This window comes from Bombus pyrosoma, linkage group LG3 (assembly GCF_014825855.1).
Source record: "Bombus pyrosoma isolate SC7728 linkage group LG3, ASM1482585v1, whole genome shotgun sequence".
In the NCBI taxonomy this organism is placed as follows: Eukaryota; Metazoa; Arthropoda; class Insecta; order Hymenoptera; family Apidae; genus Bombus; species Bombus pyrosoma.
This window is the reverse complement of record NC_057772.1, coordinates 12581471-12603218: the sequence shown is the minus strand read 5'-3', so window position 1 is coordinate 12603218 and position 21748 is coordinate 12581471. Positions and strand designations below refer to the sequence as shown.

The following is a 21748-nucleotide window of genomic DNA, read 5'->3' as shown; positions in this document are numbered from 1 at the left end:
ATTATCTAAACTACTGTTTTATCAAATGATATTTCCACTTAACATGTTTTTTAATTTTAAGCAATATAACATAGCAATTTTTATTTAAACATATATTTTTAAATAAATTTACAAAGTTTTATTTGGATCAGTTTTATTTAGTTTCAGTGTCTATACTCTTTAATTCGTTACCATTATTCTTTTATATTACAAGGATGGTTGTTCCAGTCATAATAATATATATATATAAAGAAAACAATTTTAATTTTTAGTTATTTTATTTAACAAAATGAATAAAAATAGTTTTTGTATAATATATTTAAAAATGCGTATTTACAATTTCTTTTACAAGTTGTCATGATTTATAATGCATTAGAATGTATGTAAATTATGTTAAAATTATATAAGATGTAAACAATGTTACTGCTTTAAAAGTTCATAATACGTTTATTTTACTATGGAAAAATAAATTCATTAGTAACAGTCGTCGCATCTGGACTGAGACTAGAACTTGCTGAGCTTAAAGTTTCTTCTTTGATCTTTAAATTTGAAGAATCTTTAGTCTTATCTTTTTCTTTCTCCTTTTCCTTCTCTTTAACTTTGTCCTTGTCCTTTTTCTCTTTATCTTTGCCGTGTTTATGATCATGTTTATGTTTATGTTTGTGCTTGTGCTTCTTTTTGTCCTTTTTCTTTTTTTTGTTCTACAAAATAAATAATATAAATAAACACAAAAGCATATAAAATACATATACGAAATAAGAATATTAATAAAGAGAATTTTTAACATGATTTACCTTGTTAACAGAATCACTTTTTTGTTTATGCTCTTCTCCCTCTTTTTTAAACATTCCTGGTTCGAAACCTACTGGTCCTGGTGTTCCCATAATACCAGGTAATGATGCAGAATTGTCACTATAATATTCTGATTTTACTTTTCCATCACCAGTTACAGAAGGTGTACGATCATCCTTTTTAATAGACAAATACAAACAATAAATATAATTTTATAATTGCATTTCTAAAACATTGTCTAATTTTATTTTTTTTATTGGTTACCTGTTTCTGTCGCTTTACTTCTGGAATAAAATCTACTAAATTAGAAGAACCTGAAATATCTCTATTTGGAGAAGGTTTTCTTTTGCCTGCTCCACTTGTATTTTCAATTTCTACTATCGATGATTCGTGTTTTATATGCAATACATTTGGTTTTATCTAAACGTTAAAAGCCAAAATTAATGACGTGTTTTGTAATTACCTAAAACAGGATCTCCTTAAGCATAACTTACGTCTTGTTCTGGACTTGGAGGTCCTGCTTTTTTTGGTTTAGTAATAGCAGCAAGCTCAGGAATAGGAAGACAAAGTGGTCGCTTTGATCCATATAAAGTGTAATATAAATCAACTAGATCACATCGGATTTTAGGATCATGAGAGAGCATGCCACTGTAAGAATAATTTTACATTGAACGTCTTAAGGAAAAAATTGAAATAAATAGCAATTAAAGTTCAACATACTTAATCAAATTCCATATACGGTCAACCAATTCAGGACGGTCTAAACGATGTTTATGTGCCCTTTCAAACGGTGGGTTTTCAACCATAAGCCTCACTAATCTATGTTGTACTCCAGGGTGGGGATCCATTTCTATTATATCTAATAAAAATTCAAGATCTTCCCACTTACCATCCACCCTGGTAAAGTCTACTAATGCTTCTAAAGCTGCAATCCTAACATCTAAAGCAATTATGATAAGCTATTCGGCATTATTAATATGTTTGATATAAAATATAAAACACCTTATATACCTATGAATTGTCCATATGTAGCATATGCTCTAAAAAGATGAGGATTACTTGGAAGATGCCCAAATTTTTGCAAAATTCTTATGACTTTAAGACAAGCAACACTGACTGTGTATTTATAGCAAGGCAATAATTTTTCCAAATTTAAATTTCTGGTGACTTCCTCTAATATAGCTTTAGTATCAACTGATAGAGATTCAGCGGTAATAGATGTTCTAAAGAAAGATTAATATATATATATATAATCACAAAAATATAATAGATGTTATTTTTTTAATGTTTATTATACCCTTGCTGCACACTAATTACAGGTGTAACAGTAGCTCCAAGTGCTTCAATTAATGCAGCTCGATAATAATTATCCGAATATCTATTTTTACTGTTGTCATTGTATTTAAATAAATCCATCAAAAAAGCCAAAACTTCTGGTGGGCATATACCGTGAGCATTACGTAAACCAGCCATCGCTACAGGTATAGTCTAAAATCATAAAACAAACTATAGATTACAGATTACAATATAAAATAATAGCCCGTTTATCATAGAAAACATTAGTTAAACCTTTTGTAAAAAATAATGTTGAAAATTTGAGAAATTATTCTGTTTAATTATCCGTCTGCATGAAGCCGAACCAAATAATTTCCGAAATATAGCTAACATTGCTGGTGGGCCAGCCCATGTTGCAACCATTGCATTAGCTACCTATATAATTATTAATATAAAAGAATTGTATGTAAAAAAGTAATTTTAAATCATGAATATTTAAAATATAGATAACCTTAGTTAAACAATGTGCAGCTCGTAATCTAACTTTATAATAACAGTGTTCATTTTCTATAGTATCAGTTAATGCTAATCGTGTAGCAGGTGTGGCATGATTTTGTAAAGCTTCAATAGCTTCCAATTGCGCAGTAACGTCTCTTTCATGTCTTAATTGATATTGCCACTGATAATCTGGTTGTTCAATTTGAACAGCACGCAGAAGTGTCATTTCGGGATCTAATCTTATCCATAACACAGGTGAATCACTGCAAAAGAAATAAAAATTTATAAAGATTTGTTTTTCTATATGTAATTACTCCTATAATTTTTAGTTTAAAATAAGAAAAACAAATTTTAATAATATTAGAATATGTATCACATATTGAAATAGTACTTACTCCATAGCAGAAAGATCCATATCTACTTCTTCTCCAGTACACAGTGGGATCTTCTTCTTTTTATTTCTACGGCTTTTACTGTGACATGTTATATCTGCTTTTGCCACAGTACCCTCAATTTGTAGAGTATGTTTAAAGGTACCATCTAATTCTTGAATATTAACTAGGAGTGGACCAACGTATTTTCTAATTCCTCTTTGGTTTGTAGTATCTTGTCGAATTTCTAATTCTACAGTATTCCTATATAATACGTTTTAGCTTGATAAATAATTAAATTTTATATAAACCTAAACTAAATTTAAAATAAAATTTGCTAATATAAGTACCTTTTCCTATTAAATACAAAACTTAAACTAAATTTTGCATGACCACCAGTTCTGACCCACTGGTCTATAAAAACTGCCATATCTTTACCAGTTACAGTAAAAATTGCTTTCGTAAATACATTTGTACTAATTAACATATGGGACCAAAGTCCAGAATCAATTTTTTGTTGCGCAGCATTAGCAGCAAGAGACAATTGTTTGTTAAAAACCTGAAAAATAATAAAATATGTTTTAATTTATTTGAAATTAAGAATGATGTAGTATTTGCCAGAGTATATACCTGTAGAAGTAATTCTTGACCAATCCGATGTTCTAGCATTCTAATAACTAAATGTGCTTTTTTACAAAGTACTTCAATATACTTTGGAGACATTGTATGTAAATTTCTTATTGGAAAATAAAATCCAGGGTCTGGAGCTCTAGGTGTAGGTGCTGGTGTATTAGCTGCAATAGGTAATGGAGCTGGTGGTTGCGAAGGATCTAATATTATACCCCCAAATTGCTCTTCATATTTTACCACTTCTTGCAGTTCCTAAAAATATCAGTGGTATCAAATTTTTAGAAAACTACTTTAATACATGGCAGCAAGAAATATTTATTTACGGATTGTATCCACTCTCTGTATTCGTTATTTCCAAAACATTTCTTTGCATATAAACCAGTTAGATAAGTTGAAACACCTTTAGGTAACCATGTATCAGACCAGTTTTGCATAGATATAAAACAACCAAAAAATTGCTCTGCAACAGCTTGGGCCATAGCTTTTTTTGTAATATAAACTTGATCAATGATGGCAGTTGAATGTAATAAATTTGTACTATAAGTAAACAAGCATTTAATGTACAGTTATTATGGAAATATTTAATGTTAAAATTATTTAGTTTAATCTTTTACTTTAAGATACTCATAGTAGCATATGCATTTATATCTTCGTCTAACTCATCTACAAAAACCTGTTTATAGCAAGAATAAGGATATCTGTTTGATAATGTTTCTTCATAAAATTCAAATGCTTCATGCATATATTTTGCAGAAACTTTTAATGATGGTAGTAATTGTGGCAAACAAAAATGTGTTACTTCATGCATATATGGGTCCACAAATATTTCAAATGGTCTGAAAAAAAGATATATTAAAAATATAAAATTTGTTTACTATATATAAAATTAAAATATATATATAACTTACCCAACTGCAAGTGCAATGTTCGGTGCACATGCTGGTGTATTAAGAACATAATGGAAAGTTTTTCTACGCATATCTGGAGTATATACTACTTCTAAAAGATCACCACAAGATACAGCTGTCATAGAATCATCAACAGTAAATTCTAATTTCCATGTACATGGTTCTGCAAAACTATCAATGCATGGAAACCACAGTCTTGAAGAATTTTCATAACTATATGTATACATATGTGCACCTTTCTACAAGAAATTCTTCAATAAATTTTACATAAAATTAAAATTAATTTTTGCATGCAAAAAATTTATTATACCTCTGCTAATGTTCCGTCACAATTTGGTACAACAAAATGGACTCCACCCTGAGGCTGTTCTAGAGAGAACTCAATACTAATTCTTAATGTTCTACCTTCTGCAACTACATGTGCAGCATCTGGTGGAATTTGTACAACCAATTCTCCTGCATTATTATCTGGATCAACTCTTTGTGCTGCTGCTAAATGCATATTGGAAAAGAACTCCAATGATCGTCTAAAAAAATATCAGATGAATATATTATATTGTTTTAACCAAGTTTTTGTTGTATAAACATTTTTTAATTGATTTCAAATACTTACTGCTTGCCATCTCCTTGACAAATATCTAAAAATGGATCAAAATATTGAAACGGTGCTTCATAAGTATCATTTAAACACACTCTATAGATCCTACATTGTTTTGCATTTAGTTTCACGAGTCTCAATGTATCCCTAAGTGGAACTATTGTTAGTTCTACAAATCCCTGCACATGAAATAGATTTTTTAAATAAGTTAAAATTAAGATAATTTCAATTAACTGCAATTATTATGCTTACGATAATGCTTTTCCTTTGGAAGCTTATACCTGTAAGGCTCAATATTTGATGAGCTGTGGAATGAAAAGAAAATGTTACACAATAGTTAATATAATTAAAAAAAAAATTAAATAAATTTATTTATTATCACAAGGAAGTTACAACTTAATGTTATGAAATTATAAAAATTGTAGCTATGAAGTTTTGTAAACGTAACCTTAATATAATAGTATAAGAATAGACTTAAATATCACGTTAATGAAATTTTTCATAGATATTCTACAATTATTCATTGAAATAAATTAGCAAAAATACGTGAAACTTTGCTTATTAGAACTTCAATTGTAATTAATACTATTGTTTACATTACAGACTCTTGAAGATACTTATAATTTATATGGTCGGCTATTGTCGGCCGTTCTTTCTTTCTTCATATTTTAACATTTATATAATTCTACTACTTCGTTTTAGTAATTATTATATATTTATTTATATATTTATATATTTTCTCGAATTTATCTCCGTACATAAATATTTTTCACATTTTCACGTATTAAATCCAGTAAAGATGAAATTAAGCCCTCTTTTCATGTGAATACTATAGGAGTATATAAACGTGTATGCGTTTATGAAAAGCGTTAGTTGATTTTTCTGTACCGTTATTGGTTAGTAACTGTCAGTAAGTATTTTAAGTTTTACCAGAGAGGGTTTTACTTAAGAGAGAGCTGTTACTTTTTAGAGTTTAAGTTCAGTATTTTATGGCGAAATCAATGCATTATAATAGAAAAGGATCAATGACTGTGAAGTGTTAAAAATTTATAATTTGTAATTGTTTCTGTTAAAAAGAAATTACTTCAATTTTTTTCATTCCATAAAACAAAGAAATAGTATATAAGATGTACAGTTTCTGTTACAATTTCAAATATAGTGAATGTTCTACCTGAGATTAATCTTAACAATTTTCCTTAAAGTTCTTAAATATTAAAGAATTGAAGCATATATTACTGTGATATATTCTTAAGATTCTTCTAACCATTTTTCTTCTACTGATTTCACTGAAGGTCGTCAATTATGGTTATAAGTGACTGATATCTTTAAGTAATTTATAAATAAATAAATATATTTAGATCTTACAAATGGACAATATTCAATCTGAAAAAATGTAAGTTTTTTAATAAACAACATTCTTCAAGTTGTTAATATATTTATATGTATTTTATCGATTTTTAATAACTTAATGTTTTGTTAATATTTGTGTATTTGAGAATTTTAATTGAGATAAATTGTTTTGTTGTTTGATAATGCAAATTATATTTTTCAGAAAAGATGCACATAACATAGTCGATAGCAATTTACCTGAAGTTATGGCAGGCTTAGAAATGCTTACAGTAAATGCAAATTTATCATCTTCAGAAAACAAGCAAAGACTTAGGAAAAGAATGCCTGCAACTGAATCTAATGAGAATCTTAATAGAAGGTACAACAATATTTACAACACAATATCATAATTTTGATAAGTTAATTGCAATTTTATTGCATAATATATATATTATTAGATGCAGTTTAAGACCAAGGAAAAGAACATGCTCAGAAATGGAAGATAATAACAGAAAAAGTAAATATCAGACAGAAGAAATTGATTGTAAAGAATATTATTTAAATAAAAATTTAAAAAGAAGATTAAATAATTTGGAAACAATTTATGAAGAAAAAGATGAAACAAGTGAATGTATTACATACATGAGTGTGAAGAGGTACAAACGTATGATCCAGTTCCAAGAACAACCTACAGATAATAAGTTAAAGAAAAGAAGGGCAAAAATTAAAAAAGTATTTGGGTCAAAAATCAATTTCAAACGAAGACGTGCATCTATGCAGATGTTGCTTGATAAATTAAATGGTATTAGAGTAGAATCACCTGCAAAAGTTGAAAATGAGATAAAGTAAGAAGATGTAAAAACATTAAGTTGTATAAGAAATTTTTTTACAATTAAAATATAACAGTAGAAAAAGAAATTACCTTTTTTCTTAATGATACTTTATGATTTGTTTATAACATTTTATCAATTCTTTACATGAATACTGCATATGATAAAGTAAACACTAATAAGAAAGTTATGTATTTTTAAAAACGAATTTTTACATTAAAACGATAATTAAAGCTTACACGTAATTTTATCTTAAAAACAATATAATTTGTAAATTTATATTAATTTCAAATTTTTGTTTAGTTATATACATATTTACTAAATTTTGATTATTTAGTGCATTTACATCATAACATCTTTATGTATATAAAGTAGTTTATATTTATATATGAATGTCTGGATATTCAACATTTATCTTTTACACGTTCATCAATGAAATGTACGGAATAGATACATATATGTTTAATAAAATTAAATATATATTGAATAGTAATAAAAAGTTCTATGAATTTTAAAATCAGTATACAATAAAAGACTGTATATATTAAAAAATAATATGAATATTTATTTTTAAAAAATCGTTTTTTAACGATAAAAAGAATAACTATTATATTCTTCGTGATAAATATACTATATTTTGTATTACAAATTATTTACAATTGTAAAAATGCTACAGAAGATATAAAAATGATTAGTTTCAATTAGAAAGAATAGTTTCATAGATGTAAGAAACAATCAAATTAAATAAATATTTACATATAATTGTAAGTGTCAACATTAACATTTATAATATGTCTTTATTCTTTATTAGTATTCTGTTTTCACGGCACATTTTGTTGAAGATTTTGGACATTGAGAATATTCTCTCAACATGCCTTTGGTCTCTTCATATTCTTTACTATCAAGTTTTGCACAAGCACATCTATATTCCTTAGAATTTGGAGATTCAAATAACATTCTTGGTACACCAATCCAATCTCTTTCTATTCCTCCACTAAAAATAAAAGATAGTATTGATTCCAATAAAATTCCAGATTTTTACACATTGTGGCTACCTCTTTTTAGTACACCATACTACAGTTCCAGAATCTGACTTCCATTCTATGTTACATGGAGGAAACATTTTCTTTTTATGTGCTTCTTCAAATTGCTTCTCCTTTGCATTTATTAATATTTTTTGTATGTTATGAGATTCCTCAGTTGGGGAACCATCTTCATTATAATATCTACCATTTAATTTTCCTATTTAAAAAGAATAAGGTAATAAAATAATTATGAAATAAACACTTAGTTTCTAGGTACCTTTATAAATATAGTTTTTATTGTAAAATTGGACCCAATCATTCAGTGCTTTAACTTGGTGTATAGATAATGAGGAGATGTCATCTGTTAAACCCTTATCATTAAATTCTCCAGTAATAAATGCTAAAGATGCATCACGACCTGAAAATACATAAATACATATATATATATATATATATATATATATATATATAATTTGTAAATACATTGACACATGTAATCTTATAAAAGATTATACCAGTGAATACATGATAAGTTGCACCAGGACCATAATGTTTTGCACCTTTTGTGACATCAAAAATTTGACCTAGTATTGAAATGTATAAACCATCTTTCAAATTTGTATATTTCTTAAGTTCAGTTGATGTAAATACTTTCTGATTTGTATCTTTGTTTAACTCTATATTTGATTTTTTAAGTCCAGAGTACACATTTTTAATAATATTTAACCATTTGTCCAAAAAATTAAATTTGATGCCATTCAAATAATCATTTGAGTATAATAAAATAGATGCAAATAATGGTAATAACCAAATGTACTTAGGTAACATAATTCTTTTAACAAAATTTTAAGCAGATTCGTTAATAAATTAATAGTGTTTGGAATGTAGATGCTACGTACGCTGTAAATAAAAAATTTAATAATGAAGAAAATGAGAAATTAAAAAATTAGCGTAAATGTTTATGTTTCCCTTCATGTAATAAAATATTAAAATGATTTTGAGGTAATGATCATAATCTAAACATAAAAAGTTTTTAATTATTGAATCTAATATAATCTGCTGTCATACTTTTTACATAATTTTTTGTGGAAAAAGATGAATAAAGAGATGTACTATAACAAAATATGTGAATATATTTTTGGGACAACTTCTTATTTAGTACTTACTGCTTTATGATGCATCAGTGGTAGATGTCCTTAAATAAATCGGCGGGCTATATAAATTTTTCTTTGATGAATTAAATCATTTTTATTTTAATAATTTAGTACATATTATATTTTATTATATTTTATGAAAGTACGTATACAGTGATGCGTATTTAAATAAATGTTTGTTTTTCTATGTGGTAAACAAGTATACTAAATTGTTTTAAGAAGGTATTACGCTTAATCAAAATATTGTTAATCATATTGATATTTTTATTTAATAAACTATATGTATCATAATATTTCGGATTTGTAAATTACTAGGTAGAAAATGATAAATAAAATCATTAAATGCAATTAAATTAGGAATTATATCTATTGATACATAATTTTAATAGAAAAATACGAAGATTCCATATTATTGTGTGAATAAACACAAAAATTAAGTGAAGGTGACAGATACACTTAAACATACCGTTTAACCAAATCTACTTAAACATCCCAAGAAAAAAATTGTATATGGGAGAAACGTTAGGAATGATTTATGATTACTTAAATGTACTAGCGGAAAATGTCCTTGAGCGACCAATGCACATGATCTCTACTATACGATCTCTTTAGAATAAGGATAAGATGACGCACAGAGAGGGAAGCGGGACAATGCACGCAGGGCGGAAGTGAGAAACCACTCGTTGCAAATGGCAGACGTATGATAGTGTCTACTTATTTTTCTGGTATAGTTGTGCCAGTGGATTACAATTATTCGTGGTCGTATATCGTAACGGGCTTCAAGATTGAATATTGTCGCATTGGTAATTGTTATTAATAGAAGAATTCAACAGTGATGGCGAAGTTAGTGGACGTTTGGCGGGACGATGACCCGGTCGATTTGACACGAAGACAAATGCCGTTCATTGTCGATGAGAATCTTACGGTGAATATAATCTTCTTCTATCATTTGTTTCTTAATTACACTTTGTGGTTACTAAAAGCTTAAAGTTCAACAGGACTTACGTAATGGCATCCCATGATATTTCTGACTTAACCTAAACGTGGCAAAGAATGCATGCTTATACCATAATTAATTCGGTGTGTTATGTTTGATATCAGTGCTCTGCTTAATATTTACTGATTACTGCCACTTCATAGAATTGAAATTTTCGTAATCATTTCCAATCTTTATTTGAACACACGCATTTATCTTGATTTTAAAGTTATTTGTTTTCTTTTTGAAAAAAAGAATGTCAAAATGATTTGTTTTTTTCACTCTTTGATTAAATACCATTGAACAAATGGAAATAAACATGAAAATATGAACTATAAATTCATTGATAGAAATGTTGATGATATACTATATTTTTATTTCATATATAGGAAAGACTAAAATAAATACAAATATATAATTTTAATAAAATATCCTATATATATTTCATTTGTTAATTGTAATTTTTTTAATTACTCAATTTAATTTTTTCTAATTACACAAATTACCCAATTGCACTAAACAATTATTAATTGTTTAATAACTACATAAAGTTTATATTTTCCATGTAAAATAATATATATATAGATACATACAGTGTTGTGAATAATTATAGATTCAAACACTTTTTATGTTTTCTTTGTTTAAGATTTCTGACTGATCATGTTTGGATATGTTTATAATTAGATAAAACTTTTGTATATAAAAATTTTTTTGTTTTTATCTATAAATACAAACTGGTTGTTCAATGTTATAAAGCTAGACTCACATACTATTATATTATATCTAAATTATATATTTAGAATATATTATAAATTAAATATATAATTAGAGTACATTATAAAAAGAATATGTTTTTTTTTTCATAAGTACAATTTAGCTTTAATATTCAAGAAAGAATAAAATTAAATTTAATCTTATAATGTAGTATTTAATTTTCTATAGATGGTTATGGATATAAATGGTTTAGGAGCAATCTGTGATAGTCCATTAGTTTGTGGTAAAGAACTGGATGAATTTACGAGAAAATTTAATATGCTTACAAAAGAAGAAATTAAGGCCTCATTTGAAGTAACATGCAAGGATATGCTTGCAATTTTAGGCCAAGCTGTACCATGTGTTGGTTGTAGAAGAAGGTATAATAAAACATTTAAATAAAATATATATATTGAATGCGTTAATTTTTTATATTAATTGGTATTGTATACATTTAGTGTTGAGAGATTATTCTATGACCTCATGAAATCAGGACATCCAGCATTAGATCCACTAGTGATTACACCTGAAGGTTTATTATCAATAAAAGATGATGTTTTAGAATCACCACAATTGCTCTGTACAATGTTGCAAGGACACAGGTAATACAATATATATGAATATATATTGCTTGAATATATTAGAGATATTCAATAATTGTAATATTTACTATAGCACTAGGTTAAACAGTTTAGTTGAAGGCCAACCTAGAAATAAAAAATCACGGAGATGTGTATTACATTCATTAGAAATTCAGCGTATGAGACCTCCTCCAAGTGCATGGAAAGAAGTATGGGATTGCATGGATCATTCATGTCGTTTAGCACTTTCATTGATTGAAAGTAATAGCCTTGAGGCTACTTTGGATACATATTTACGTAAACATCGGTAAGTTCATAAATTTTTATGATTGTCCACAAAAATTTTTGTATCATATCTACAATTATAGATTTTGTGGCGAATGTCGGACAAAAGTATTGCTGGCATTTTCTCTGTTAACAACAGAGCCTGAACCAGAAAAAGAAAAAGGCTATGTTGCTTCTTTATATTATGGGATCAGACGTTGCATACGTGATAGACATGTACATATACCTACAAATCCATATTTTATGGATAATCTTATGGGACGTATACAGCCAGAATTGATGGGGAGGTATAGAACTGCAAGATATTGTCATTCATAATTATATTTTGTAATTCAGTTGTGAAGTAACCTTTAAATTACAGGGAACGACATGCAAAAACATTAGAAATTGCTCAGGAAGAAGTACTTACATGTCTAGCAATGTGTGTTGCTGAACGCTTGCATAGAATTCATAGACGATTAAGAGAAGAGGAAACTGTATGCAAAGTATTAGCTGCTGTTGCAGTAGATGCATTATCTAGGAATTTTCAAGTATAATTGATAATGAAATTTTATATTACTAAATCAATAGAATTACTTGTAAATGATTATGTGATTCTTCACAGATGGCTGTAGAAGTCAAACAAGGTATTTCTCAACTAGAACTTCTCTATGAAGAATTAACAAGAGAAGAAATAGCAAAACAACAGAGACGAGAAAAGTTACGTTTAAAACGCAAAAAGAAGAAAGAACGACGATATGAGATAGAAGAAAAAGAAAATACATGTGATGTATGCTATTATCTGTAAATTTAGACTTCCCAAATTTATGTATTTAATATTCTGACATAAATTAATTATTATTAGTGTTCAAGCAAAAAGCAAAGTGGTAGTAGCGATACGCCTTGTATTTGTGGGGATTCAAAACCCACAACGCAAAACATAGATCAACATAAGGTAGATAGATTATTATTATATTTCTTTACTTAATTATAAGTGTATGTATCTATTATTAATAATCATTGTTTGTCTATTGCAGTTACAAGTATTAGATCCAAAAAATAAGGGACCACCTACATGTAAATGCCCAGACTGTGTAAAAAAATCGAAGTCTGGTATATCACGATCACAAAGTCAAACACAATTAGCATTCCCCAAAAAATCATCAAATATGCAAAAAAATACAATTAAAAAACATTCTGAATTAAAGACCAAAATTCCTGCAAATCAAACAAAGAAAAGTAATATACCTGTCAAAAACCTTTCTGAAGAAGAATTATTTGATGCGTGTGAATCGTGTAAGGTAATAATTTAATGTGTCAATACATGTTCTAAATATCGTTTATCGTGCGTTATAAGATTTAAATATCTTTTATTGTACAGGATCTTTCGGAAAAGATTGAAAATGATCATTGGCATAATCTGGGAGATTATAAAGATTCAATGACTAAAGGAATAGTAGATGCTTGGATCGGAAAACCAAGCAAGAGATGTAATATGTGGATAGAAATGAAGAAACGTTTTGAATTGTCAATCTCAGAAAGGAAAAGTCGTTCTTCAAGTGAACAATCGTCGCAAGATTGTGGTTATTCGTCGGAGCATAACATTAGCAGTTCTTCCCTTCCTAGTACTCCAGAAGGATCGGAAGTAGCTTGTAGCGATGGATGTTGTAACCATGAGAGGGACTGTCACGATATAAGACCATCTGAAAAACTTGTTCATTCCAGTTCTAGTATCTCGTTGTTAAAGGAAAGGGGTGGGGGTTTAACACTTACACAAATGTTAGAAGTAAGTGCGTAATTTGTTCTAATTCAGAACTTCATTTAGGACTTTGTTTTTTTCTCTAATATGATTTGTTTCTTTTTAGGATTCTTATTTATCAGGTGACGAAGAAAAAGAAAGTTATATTCCAGCTGAGGAAGTATTGGAATTTAAATCTCGAATGTGCCAAGTCCTTGAAAAGCGACAAGAATTGCGTCAAACACTAAGAAGACGTTTTGCTATTTTATGCAGTCATCACAAACCCTTTACCATTCCTAATTAAGAATTCCTACTAGGTACAGTTACTTAATAGGATACAATCTTTCTTTTTTATATTGATTTACTGCCAGTAGATAAACAGGAGTGCAATAGATGTATTTCATATAACTGTTATCATTGGATGTCAAACTTCCTATGTGAATAAGATATTGTTGAAGATATACATCGTACGAACATCGTATGGTATGGTTTATCTGTAAGCAAAGAATTGCATCTAATAAACTAGAGGTACCAAGAAACAATTATGCCTTGAATTCTGTTGTTTTCTATGTAGCTGAATTTATAAAACTAAAAGACATTTGTAGATCAAAAATGTAATTGTAAATGAATGAAAGCAAAGTTTATAGTCAAATATTAATTCTGAAAACTGGATTAAAAGAAATACATATGAGCTGTCGCATTAATGCACAAATATTTGTCAGTGATCAGAATTATGAGACTGATTTCTACATGCTTGTATGTATGATTAAATATTAAATGATAATTTTTATGAGCATGTATTGGTCATAAAATATGGCGAATAATGATCAACTGCACGTACTAAATAATTGTATAAATTACTATGTACTTTTAAGAGGATTTTATTTTTTTGGATTTGTTTCCTTGCAAAATGAATGTAAATGTTGTAATAATAATATGGCCAAGAAATATTAAATATTAATACAAAATAAATATTGTATTCCATTATGTATTATATTATTTCAAGTTATGTCTTTTTTGTACAATTTTCTATAATAATATAAAATATTTTGCTTTCTTCTCAGATAATATATTACAAGAGTTTCATATTATACAATAGATAAAAGTATTAAACATATTTAAACTCCAATCTCAAATGTATTTTCTTATAAAAAAGTAAAATTATGCATATATATCGTTTTTCAGATGCAACATATGCCGTGTGGAGCATTTAAATGGGAACACAGAAATATCTCCATTATTAATGGTCATATGAAAAAATTCAAGATTTAAAAATTATACTGCTTAGTAATGATAGATAAAATTTTTCCTGGAAGTCATTCTTTTATGAAATTTCAAGATTATCGTCGTCTGTTTTATTGAAACCATTTATTTTAATAGATTAATCAATCCATCTCGGCATTTCTTATAAAAAGGTAAAAGGTATTTTTATGTTTATGTATAAACTAATTGTTTAGTTCTAGTTTTAACTTTAATTTTGTCAATTATACTATATGAAAGACAAGGGAAGAAAGCGGTATTCTCGTGTTTACATTGTCTTTATCTTTTATATATTTGACAAAATTAAGGTTAAAACTAAAACTAAACTAATAGCTTTTGACATAAATAGGATAATATATTTTTATAGAGAATGAAGAGATGAATCGATTAATATATTAAAAAATATATGCTCCTATTAAAAATGATGATGATACCCTTAAAATCTCATTAAAAAAAATGATTTTCAGAAGAAATTTTATTTACTATTGTATGTGCTCTTCTAAATAATATAACTTTGAAGCTTTGGAGATTTTTCAGACAACTGCTAGTAACAAAAATATTTCAGTGTTCCCATTTAAATGCCCCACCATCTGTATATGTATTAATTAATGTACATTGAGGAATGACTAGTTTGGATTACGTTGTGTATTATGCTTCTTTTCAAACTAGTTTTAGTTTAATGATCAACTTATTCATTATATTGTGCAAAGCATAAGCATGCATTTGTTCCACCAAAACCAAAAGCATTTTTTAATGCCACACGTCTAGAGGTTGTATTCCAATTTTTTTTTATATTAGGAGCAAAATTTAAGGATGTTTCTGTATCCAAATTATGCAAATTTAATGTTGGTGGAATTACACTCTCTTTTATTGCCAGAATAGTAAAAACAGCTTCTAAGTTTCCTGCTGCACCTAACAAATGACCGTGTGCACCTTTTGTACTAGAGACAGTTACGTTCTTACTATGTTGTCCCATAAATGATTCTATAGCTTTCAGTTCAATACCATCACCTAAAGGGGTTGAAGTTGCATGTGCATTAATAAAAGTTATTTCTACAGTTTCTATACCGGCATCTTTCACTGCTCTGTCCATGGCTAATATAGCACCTGTACCATCTTCACTAGGTGCAGTCAAATGTGTTGCATCACCAGATAAACCATACCCTAACACTTCCGCATAAATATTAGCTTTTCTTTCAAGTGCATGATTTAATTCTTCCAACACTAGTATCGCAGCACCTTCTCCCATAACAAATCCATCCCTATCCTTATCAAATGGCCTTGATGCTTCATATGGAAAATCATTTTTGTTAGTACTCAATGCTCGAAGTCTACAAAAAGCAGCTATAGCAAGAGGACTGATGCATGCTTCTGCCCCACCACATATCATTACACTTGTTTCTCCCCCACGAATAAAACGAAATGCATCACCTAGAAATTGGTTATATTACATAATCATAGTAAACAGAAAATATTTTTGGTCTTTGTTCAAACTTATAATACCAATTGCATGTGCTCCAGTTGCACATGCTGTTGACACAGAATGATTCGGGCCACGAAGACCATATTTAATACTAATTTGTCCTGCAGCCATATTTGTTAATATTCTTGGCACAAAATAAGGACTAACTTTGTTATATCCTTTTTTTAAGGCTTCATATGTTGTGCATACATCAATTAAATCTATCATTCCAATTCCTACTGCTACTCCTGTATCTCGTTTATCAGTTTCATTGTTTGGTTTCCAATTTGCATCATTCAATGCTTCTTCTGTAGCTATCAAAGCATAAGGAGTAGCTGGGCACATTGTACGTAACTCACTTTTTGTAAAATATGAATCGATATCCAATTCATTAGGACCATTTCCTTTAGGTACTAACGCAGCTATCAAAATATTATTGTATTATATACAGGATAATTCACAAATGCATACTTTAGATGTTGAATGTACACATTAAAATAAATAAGAAACATAATATAAACATGTATTCTACATAATTGCTTACTTTAGCATTGAATGTAAATATTGCAGAAGCTTGTCATGCCTCGAATTAGATAGAGTTTTAGAGAATCAATATTATGTCCTTGCAAGTTCATTACTCATGTATTGTAGAAGTGGAAATAAGAAAAATTATAAACTTTGCACAGATCAAAATATGTTCCAATTGTGTATACAACAATATTAAGACTTGCAATGTATATATTAAGATACGGGACAGACTTTGAACATTTTCCTTGATCATCCATAACTCAAAAACTAAAGTACATAAGATGTGTGTTCATATGATGTCTTTTACTTATTTCAATGTATAAATTCATTCCCTGAAGTATGAATATGTATTTATAAATCACCCTATATATTGGAAATTTTTTATAGAATGTAAAAATTTGAGATATTTATACAAATTTATTTAGAACACATAAAGATATATAAAACACTTACCAACTTTGCAAGGTAGCTTGTCATATTCCGGATCAGTCAATTTGGTGATACCTGATTTAGAATTAATAAGTGCTTGCCAAGCATTTTGTACACCAATTCCCAGAGGACATACTATACCCATTCCTGTAACAACAACTCGCCGTTTGCATCTTGCAGCGGTTGTTAATCTACGATTAATAATAACAAGCGGAGTAAACATTTGACCGATAAGAATAAGTATTTGAAAGAAATATATAGTTTAACTTCGTTTTAGGGAACATAAAATTGTTGACTTGTTTTTTGTTATTTAATATTTTTCGCCGCGAAGAATTAAAAAATGCTAGCCTTAATTCTAGAAATTCAGCGGTTCAAGAATTATGTGTATATAAAACCGAGCATTTTTAGCGTATTGTACAGGTTAGTATGACACCATATTGTTTCTATCCATCATGCGATTGGTTCGTACAGATGAGCATTGAATTGAACTTCACCGAATATCAGTTTGTGTAGGTTTGTATATACAAATGTAATCGGTCGCCTCATGGCGCGATGTCCGGAGAATAAAACGTAACTCAAACCTGCCAAATGTATAAAAGTCTACGTGCCCAAACCTAATCCAATACTCATGATTTAAAATCCCGCCACCCACGTGCATTTGTTTACAGCCAGCGACTCCACTCATTGGACGAATCATGGGTAGAAGCCAACATGGCGTCAAAGTAACGTGTAAAATACGCTAAACTTCTGTGCTAAAAACGCTAAACTTTACATATACATAACTTTCGAATCGCTAGATTCCTAATGTTAAGACTTGCATTTTCGGATTCTATGCGTCAAAAACTGTTATAATATATACAAAAAAGAGACAATAATTTTATGTCCCCTAAACTGAAATACAGCTAAATGTATTAAGGTTATTATATCATTACTTTTTACTAGGAAAAACTCAATATTTTACGTTTTACAGAATCTTTTATGTTCATTTTACACATAATAATTGGAAACAAATATAATGTAAATACCAAGTAATCCTTAAAATATATGCAATAAGAATATTTTTGTAGAATACAATAGATATATAACTAAATATGACGTTAAAATCTATAATACCTAGTATTTATTTAATCTTAATTTTATAAAATTGATTTTATATATTTAATAACAAAATGAAATTTTATTACTGTTATCTATAGTTAACTTTTTATGAATGTGAAGTAAATTGTTTTATATGTATAATACTGAAATATATGCATATACGTACAATATGTATATTTGTATATATATCGTTAAATATGATTTATCTTTTATGATTATTTGTAGTGTTATTGGATGGGTATTACGTTACTATTATAAGCATTATATTAATTTATTTAATTATTATGTTCTTATCAAATATCACAGAAAATGTTTTAGTCGAGTGTGATCAATTTTAAGAATATCGTTTTATTCTGTTTGAATAAACAGTTATAAAAATTACTTTAATGTGCAATATATAAACTGTATTATTACATTTTTTAAACTAAAATTATATTTTACAATTAAATAATATATTTGTTCACAATTATTTTTAGTAATAATAAAATATTTAAATAAACAATAAAATAGTTTATTAATTTATCAAGTAGTACGTAAAAGCTATTTCTGCTAACATTTTTTATTGTTTATTGAAATTAATTAGTAATTAATTCTAGAGCTTTTGTATCAACCGAATACATGATTGGAAGTAAATTCTGATTTTAAAAAATTTGGATGTGATTGTACTTCAATATGGCGAACCGCGACAAAGGACGCAAAAAGTGGGGAGAATTTTTACAAGGTACCTTGAAAAAAATTATTTCGCTGAATAATATAAATATCTTAATTTGTAATCCCATGATTATATTTTGTGTGTATGTAATAAACACACATGCCCCTTTTCAATTCTGTTGGGTGCATTTACAGAGCTAACCTCACCAAACAAGCTAACCTAAAAATACAGCGGGAATTATGCTGTGATATGTTGTGAAATTTAACCAGTGTAAGAAGTAAATTTAGCATATATTATAATTTGTATTAGACTTTTCTAGAAATTGCAAATTTATCTTGAGTAGTTAAGGATTATATAACTTTTATTCCTAATTCTTGTAAATTGATAACTTCAGTTACTGTCAAGAGTGTCAACAATCACTATTAGTTATTGCACTTAGCAAAGTGTTATATTTAACTAATAACAATACTTAATTATCGTATATGGACGAATTTCTGTCATCTAATGTACTAAAAATATTGGAGAAGACTATTACAGTTATAGATACATCATACATAGACCTCCAACCATAATTTAATAAATTTTAGAGCAATCATTTATGACTGAAATATATAACTTATATATGGAATATTAATGCTTTCATAAACAAGAATATTGTATTTATTCCTTATTCAATTTGTGATATGAATTATTTATCTTTTTTTTTCATAGTATTCAATATATATTAATATTGTGTAAGATCTAGCAATTTTAGTATGTTTTTTCTTTAGATATATCTTTAAGTTTAATCTTTCAGCTTAAACAGTGATAGTGCTTAAACATTGATTATGAACATATTATCATTTATTAAATTTCATTTATTATAATGCTATACATATTAATAAATAGTTAATAACTCCAAACACAATTTCATTTATATTTAATTTATTCAACATATTATTTTTAATTTTGTATATACTTCAAATTAAACTAAATTATAATGTTGTAAAGATAAATATAATATATTAGATAATTAAGATATACGTACTTCACTTAGAAGATGTAAAATTTTATATTTCCAGATAATTCAAAATTAGAAGAGGATAGGTCAATAGGAATGAAAGGTGGAGGAAATAGAGCACCTCAAGCATTATATAGGCCAGGAAGTGGACCTCTTCGAAAATCAGGAAGATCTACAGATGATTTAGATAATGAAAATATTTCACGGGAGAAACCTAAATCCAGCTCCGTCCAACATCGTTTAAAACAGTCACAACTCAATAAATCCAACCAAAATCAAAATAATCCACCATCATCTCAAGTTGAAAATGTAACAGAAAAATTGAATGATCTAAATATTAATTACAGAAGCATTACAAACATTGAACAGGCACAAGGTTCTTCTCAAAATAGTAATTCTGGAGATTCAAGAAGGAAAACTAAGAAACCAGAACAGCTATTATATGTACCTAAAAAAGTAAAAGAAGCATTGGCTGAACAAGATGTAACAAATAGGTGAATTCCATAGAAAATAATTTTGTTTTATTATTAATGGGTTGAATAAAAATATAATTCTTATCTCTTAGATCTCCCAATCAAGGAGGTTGGGATCAGGATCAAGAGAGAGAGCATAGTGAAGATCGTGATTCTCATTCCAATCGTAGTCATAAAAGTGATAGTCAACGTAATCGGTTAAGTGGTCATGGCAGAAGAGATAGCGAAAGTGGGAGTAAAAACCGAGATGAGCATGATAAAAGATATTCAGGTAATCGAAGAACTCGGCATGGTAATGAAAATGAAGAGCGTTGGCGATCCGATTCTCCTTTATCTAACAGAGGTTATGGAAATAGGAAAGATAGTTCTCGTGAAGTTAGACAGGTCTGAAATAATAAGTTGGTATTTTGCATTGTCCAAAGAATTCCTTCATAAAACTAATTTATAATATTTATTTGTTTAGGGTTCAGAACCTCTTTTTGCAACAACGAATCACTTAAATGATTTCAATCGTACTAGAGATACACGTAGTGTAGAACCTGCTGGACATCCAGAAAAGTTTCAAGGCAAACCACCATCAGGCAAATGGGGTGGTACTAAAGATAGTTTGCCAAAAAATATAAAAATAGAACACTTACCACCTAGATTTCAGAAAAAATACCTTTTGGATAATGGTTTGCCCTTACCAACAAGTTCCTCACCGTCTGAAGATACATGGAATAGCAATAGTGCTTCATTTCAGGTAAAATCAATATTATTTTATAAATTTGAATAAACTTTGTTAAATTTTTCGTTAAATATAAATTATCTTTTTAAAGGCACCATCAAACTATAATTTTCCACCTGCAATGCAACATTCACAAACGATGCAAAGTTTACCTCCATCTGGTCCATTACCTCCACAAACTAGCTGGTCTAATACAGCACCACCACGAGCTAGAGGTAGAGGTAGACTTAGACCAGAAGATTTAGAAAGTTCAACAAACGTTTTTAGGTGTGTTACACCTGATCAGTATTCAGCTCCAAGTTCCAGATCTCATACACCAAGCCAAGAATTTATGCAAAGGTATATTTCTGCAGGAATATAATTTATAAATGTGTATTATATTTTGTGATATTCTTAACATTGTATTTTATTATATGGA

General features: G+C 28.2%; 6 protein-coding genes across 19 annotated transcripts in view; 3 read left to right on the top strand and 3 right to left on the bottom strand.

The window, feature by feature from the left end:
* Positions 1-121: 121 nt before the first annotated feature.
* On the bottom strand, positions 122-5848 carry LOC122565885 (transcription initiation factor TFIID subunit 2). 4 transcript variants are annotated; one of them, XM_043722367.1, is made up of 19 exons: positions 5810-5848; positions 5304-5356; positions 5067-5230; positions 4764-4980; positions 4454-4692; positions 4160-4381; positions 3869-4082; positions 3546-3797; positions 3266-3474; positions 2940-3179; positions 2558-2807; positions 2341-2481; positions 2069-2259; positions 1783-1994; positions 1492-1711; positions 1266-1419; positions 1036-1191; positions 774-947; positions 122-680 (listed from the first exon to the last, which is right to left on the bottom strand). In XM_043722367.1, exons 4-19 carry the CDS (start codon positions 4953-4955, stop codon positions 435-437), a joined length of 3312 nt encoding a protein of 1103 aa, XP_043578302.1. In that variant the 5' UTR covers positions 4956-4980; positions 5067-5230; positions 5304-5356; positions 5810-5848; the 3' UTR covers positions 122-434. The 4 variants fall into 4 exon arrangements, with proteins under 4 accessions (XP_043578302.1, XP_043578300.1, XP_043578299.1 ...); XM_043722365.1 differs by lacking the exon at positions 5810-5848 and adding an exon at positions 5648-5775; XM_043722364.1 differs by lacking the exon at positions 5810-5848 and adding an exon at positions 5673-5731 and having other exon boundaries at positions 5304-5358.
* Positions 5849-5907: 59 nt separating this feature from the next.
* On the top strand, positions 5908-7298 carry LOC122565897 (protein tantalus). Its single transcript, XM_043722394.1, has 4 exons — positions 5908-5961; positions 6344-6444; positions 6604-6759; positions 6839-7298. Exons 2-4 carry the CDS (start codon positions 6419-6421, stop codon positions 7227-7229), a joined length of 573 nt encoding a protein of 190 aa, XP_043578329.1. The 5' UTR covers positions 5908-5961; positions 6344-6418; the 3' UTR covers positions 7230-7298.
* Positions 7299-7825: 527 nt separating this feature from the next.
* LOC122565711 (neuferricin) lies at positions 7826-9994 on the bottom strand. 3 transcript variants are annotated; one of them, XM_043721947.1, is made up of 6 exons: positions 9856-9994; positions 9402-9448; positions 8751-9135; positions 8513-8653; positions 8266-8452; positions 7826-8204 (listed from the first exon to the last, which is right to left on the bottom strand). In XM_043721947.1, exons 3-6 carry the CDS (start codon positions 9061-9063, stop codon positions 8018-8020), a joined length of 828 nt encoding a protein of 275 aa, XP_043577882.1. In that variant the 5' UTR covers positions 9064-9135; positions 9402-9448; positions 9856-9994; the 3' UTR covers positions 7826-8017. The 3 variants fall into 3 exon arrangements, with proteins under 3 accessions (XP_043577882.1, XP_043577884.1, XP_043577883.1); XM_043721949.1 differs by having other exon boundaries at positions 9402-9462; positions 9856-9981; XM_043721948.1 differs by lacking the exons at positions 9402-9448; positions 9856-9994 and adding an exon at positions 9304-9394.
* Positions 9995-10037: 43 nt separating this feature from the next.
* On the top strand, positions 10038-14668 carry LOC122565709 (gametogenetin-binding protein 2-like). 2 transcript variants are annotated; one of them, XM_043721945.1, is made up of 11 exons: positions 10038-10314; positions 11333-11498; positions 11577-11720; positions 11794-12006; positions 12068-12271; positions 12346-12514; positions 12589-12753; positions 12829-12918; positions 13001-13264; positions 13345-13749; positions 13829-14668. In XM_043721945.1, exons 2-11 carry the CDS (start codon positions 11398-11400, stop codon positions 14003-14005), a joined length of 1932 nt encoding a protein of 643 aa, XP_043577880.1. In that variant the 5' UTR covers positions 10038-10314; positions 11333-11397; the 3' UTR covers positions 14006-14668. The 2 variants fall into 2 exon arrangements, with proteins under 2 accessions (XP_043577880.1, XP_043577879.1); XM_043721944.1 differs by having other exon boundaries at positions 10040-10314; positions 11308-11498.
* Positions 14669-14757: 89 nt separating this feature from the next.
* On the bottom strand, positions 14758-17806 carry LOC122566369 (3-oxoacyl-[acyl-carrier-protein] synthase, mitochondrial). 2 transcript variants are annotated; one of them, XM_043723516.1, is made up of 3 exons: positions 17405-17806; positions 16465-16737; positions 14758-16392 (listed from the first exon to the last, which is right to left on the bottom strand). In XM_043723516.1, exons 1-3 carry the CDS (start codon positions 17601-17603, stop codon positions 15650-15652), a joined length of 1215 nt encoding a protein of 404 aa, XP_043579451.1. In that variant the 5' UTR covers positions 17604-17806; the 3' UTR covers positions 14758-15649. The 2 variants fall into 2 exon arrangements, with proteins under 2 accessions (XP_043579451.1, XP_043579450.1); XM_043723515.1 differs by having other exon boundaries at positions 16465-16845; positions 17405-17805.
* A 305-nt stretch (positions 17807-18111) lies between these two features.
* Positions 18112-21748, top strand: part of LOC122566368 (telomerase-binding protein EST1A-like) — a 215485-nt gene continuing 211848 nt past the window's right edge. For 6 of the 7 annotated variants that reach the window (XR_006316484.1, XR_006316483.1, XM_043723514.1 and 3 more), the window contains exons 1-6: positions 18112-18296; positions 19075-19199; positions 20192-20624; positions 20696-20987; positions 21067-21345; positions 21422-21669. Coding sequence is in view for 5 of the 7 variants with exons in the window: in XM_043723514.1 (XP_043579449.1) it covers positions 19151-19199; positions 20192-20624; positions 20696-20987; positions 21067-21345; positions 21422-21669 (1301 nt within the window). In the remaining 2 variants the exon portion in view is untranslated. Of the gene's footprint in view, positions 18297-19074; positions 19200-19299; positions 19401-20191; positions 20625-20695; positions 20988-21066; positions 21346-21421; positions 21670-21748 lie in introns of those variants that run through there. The other variant, XM_043723513.1, reaches the window with a different exon arrangement.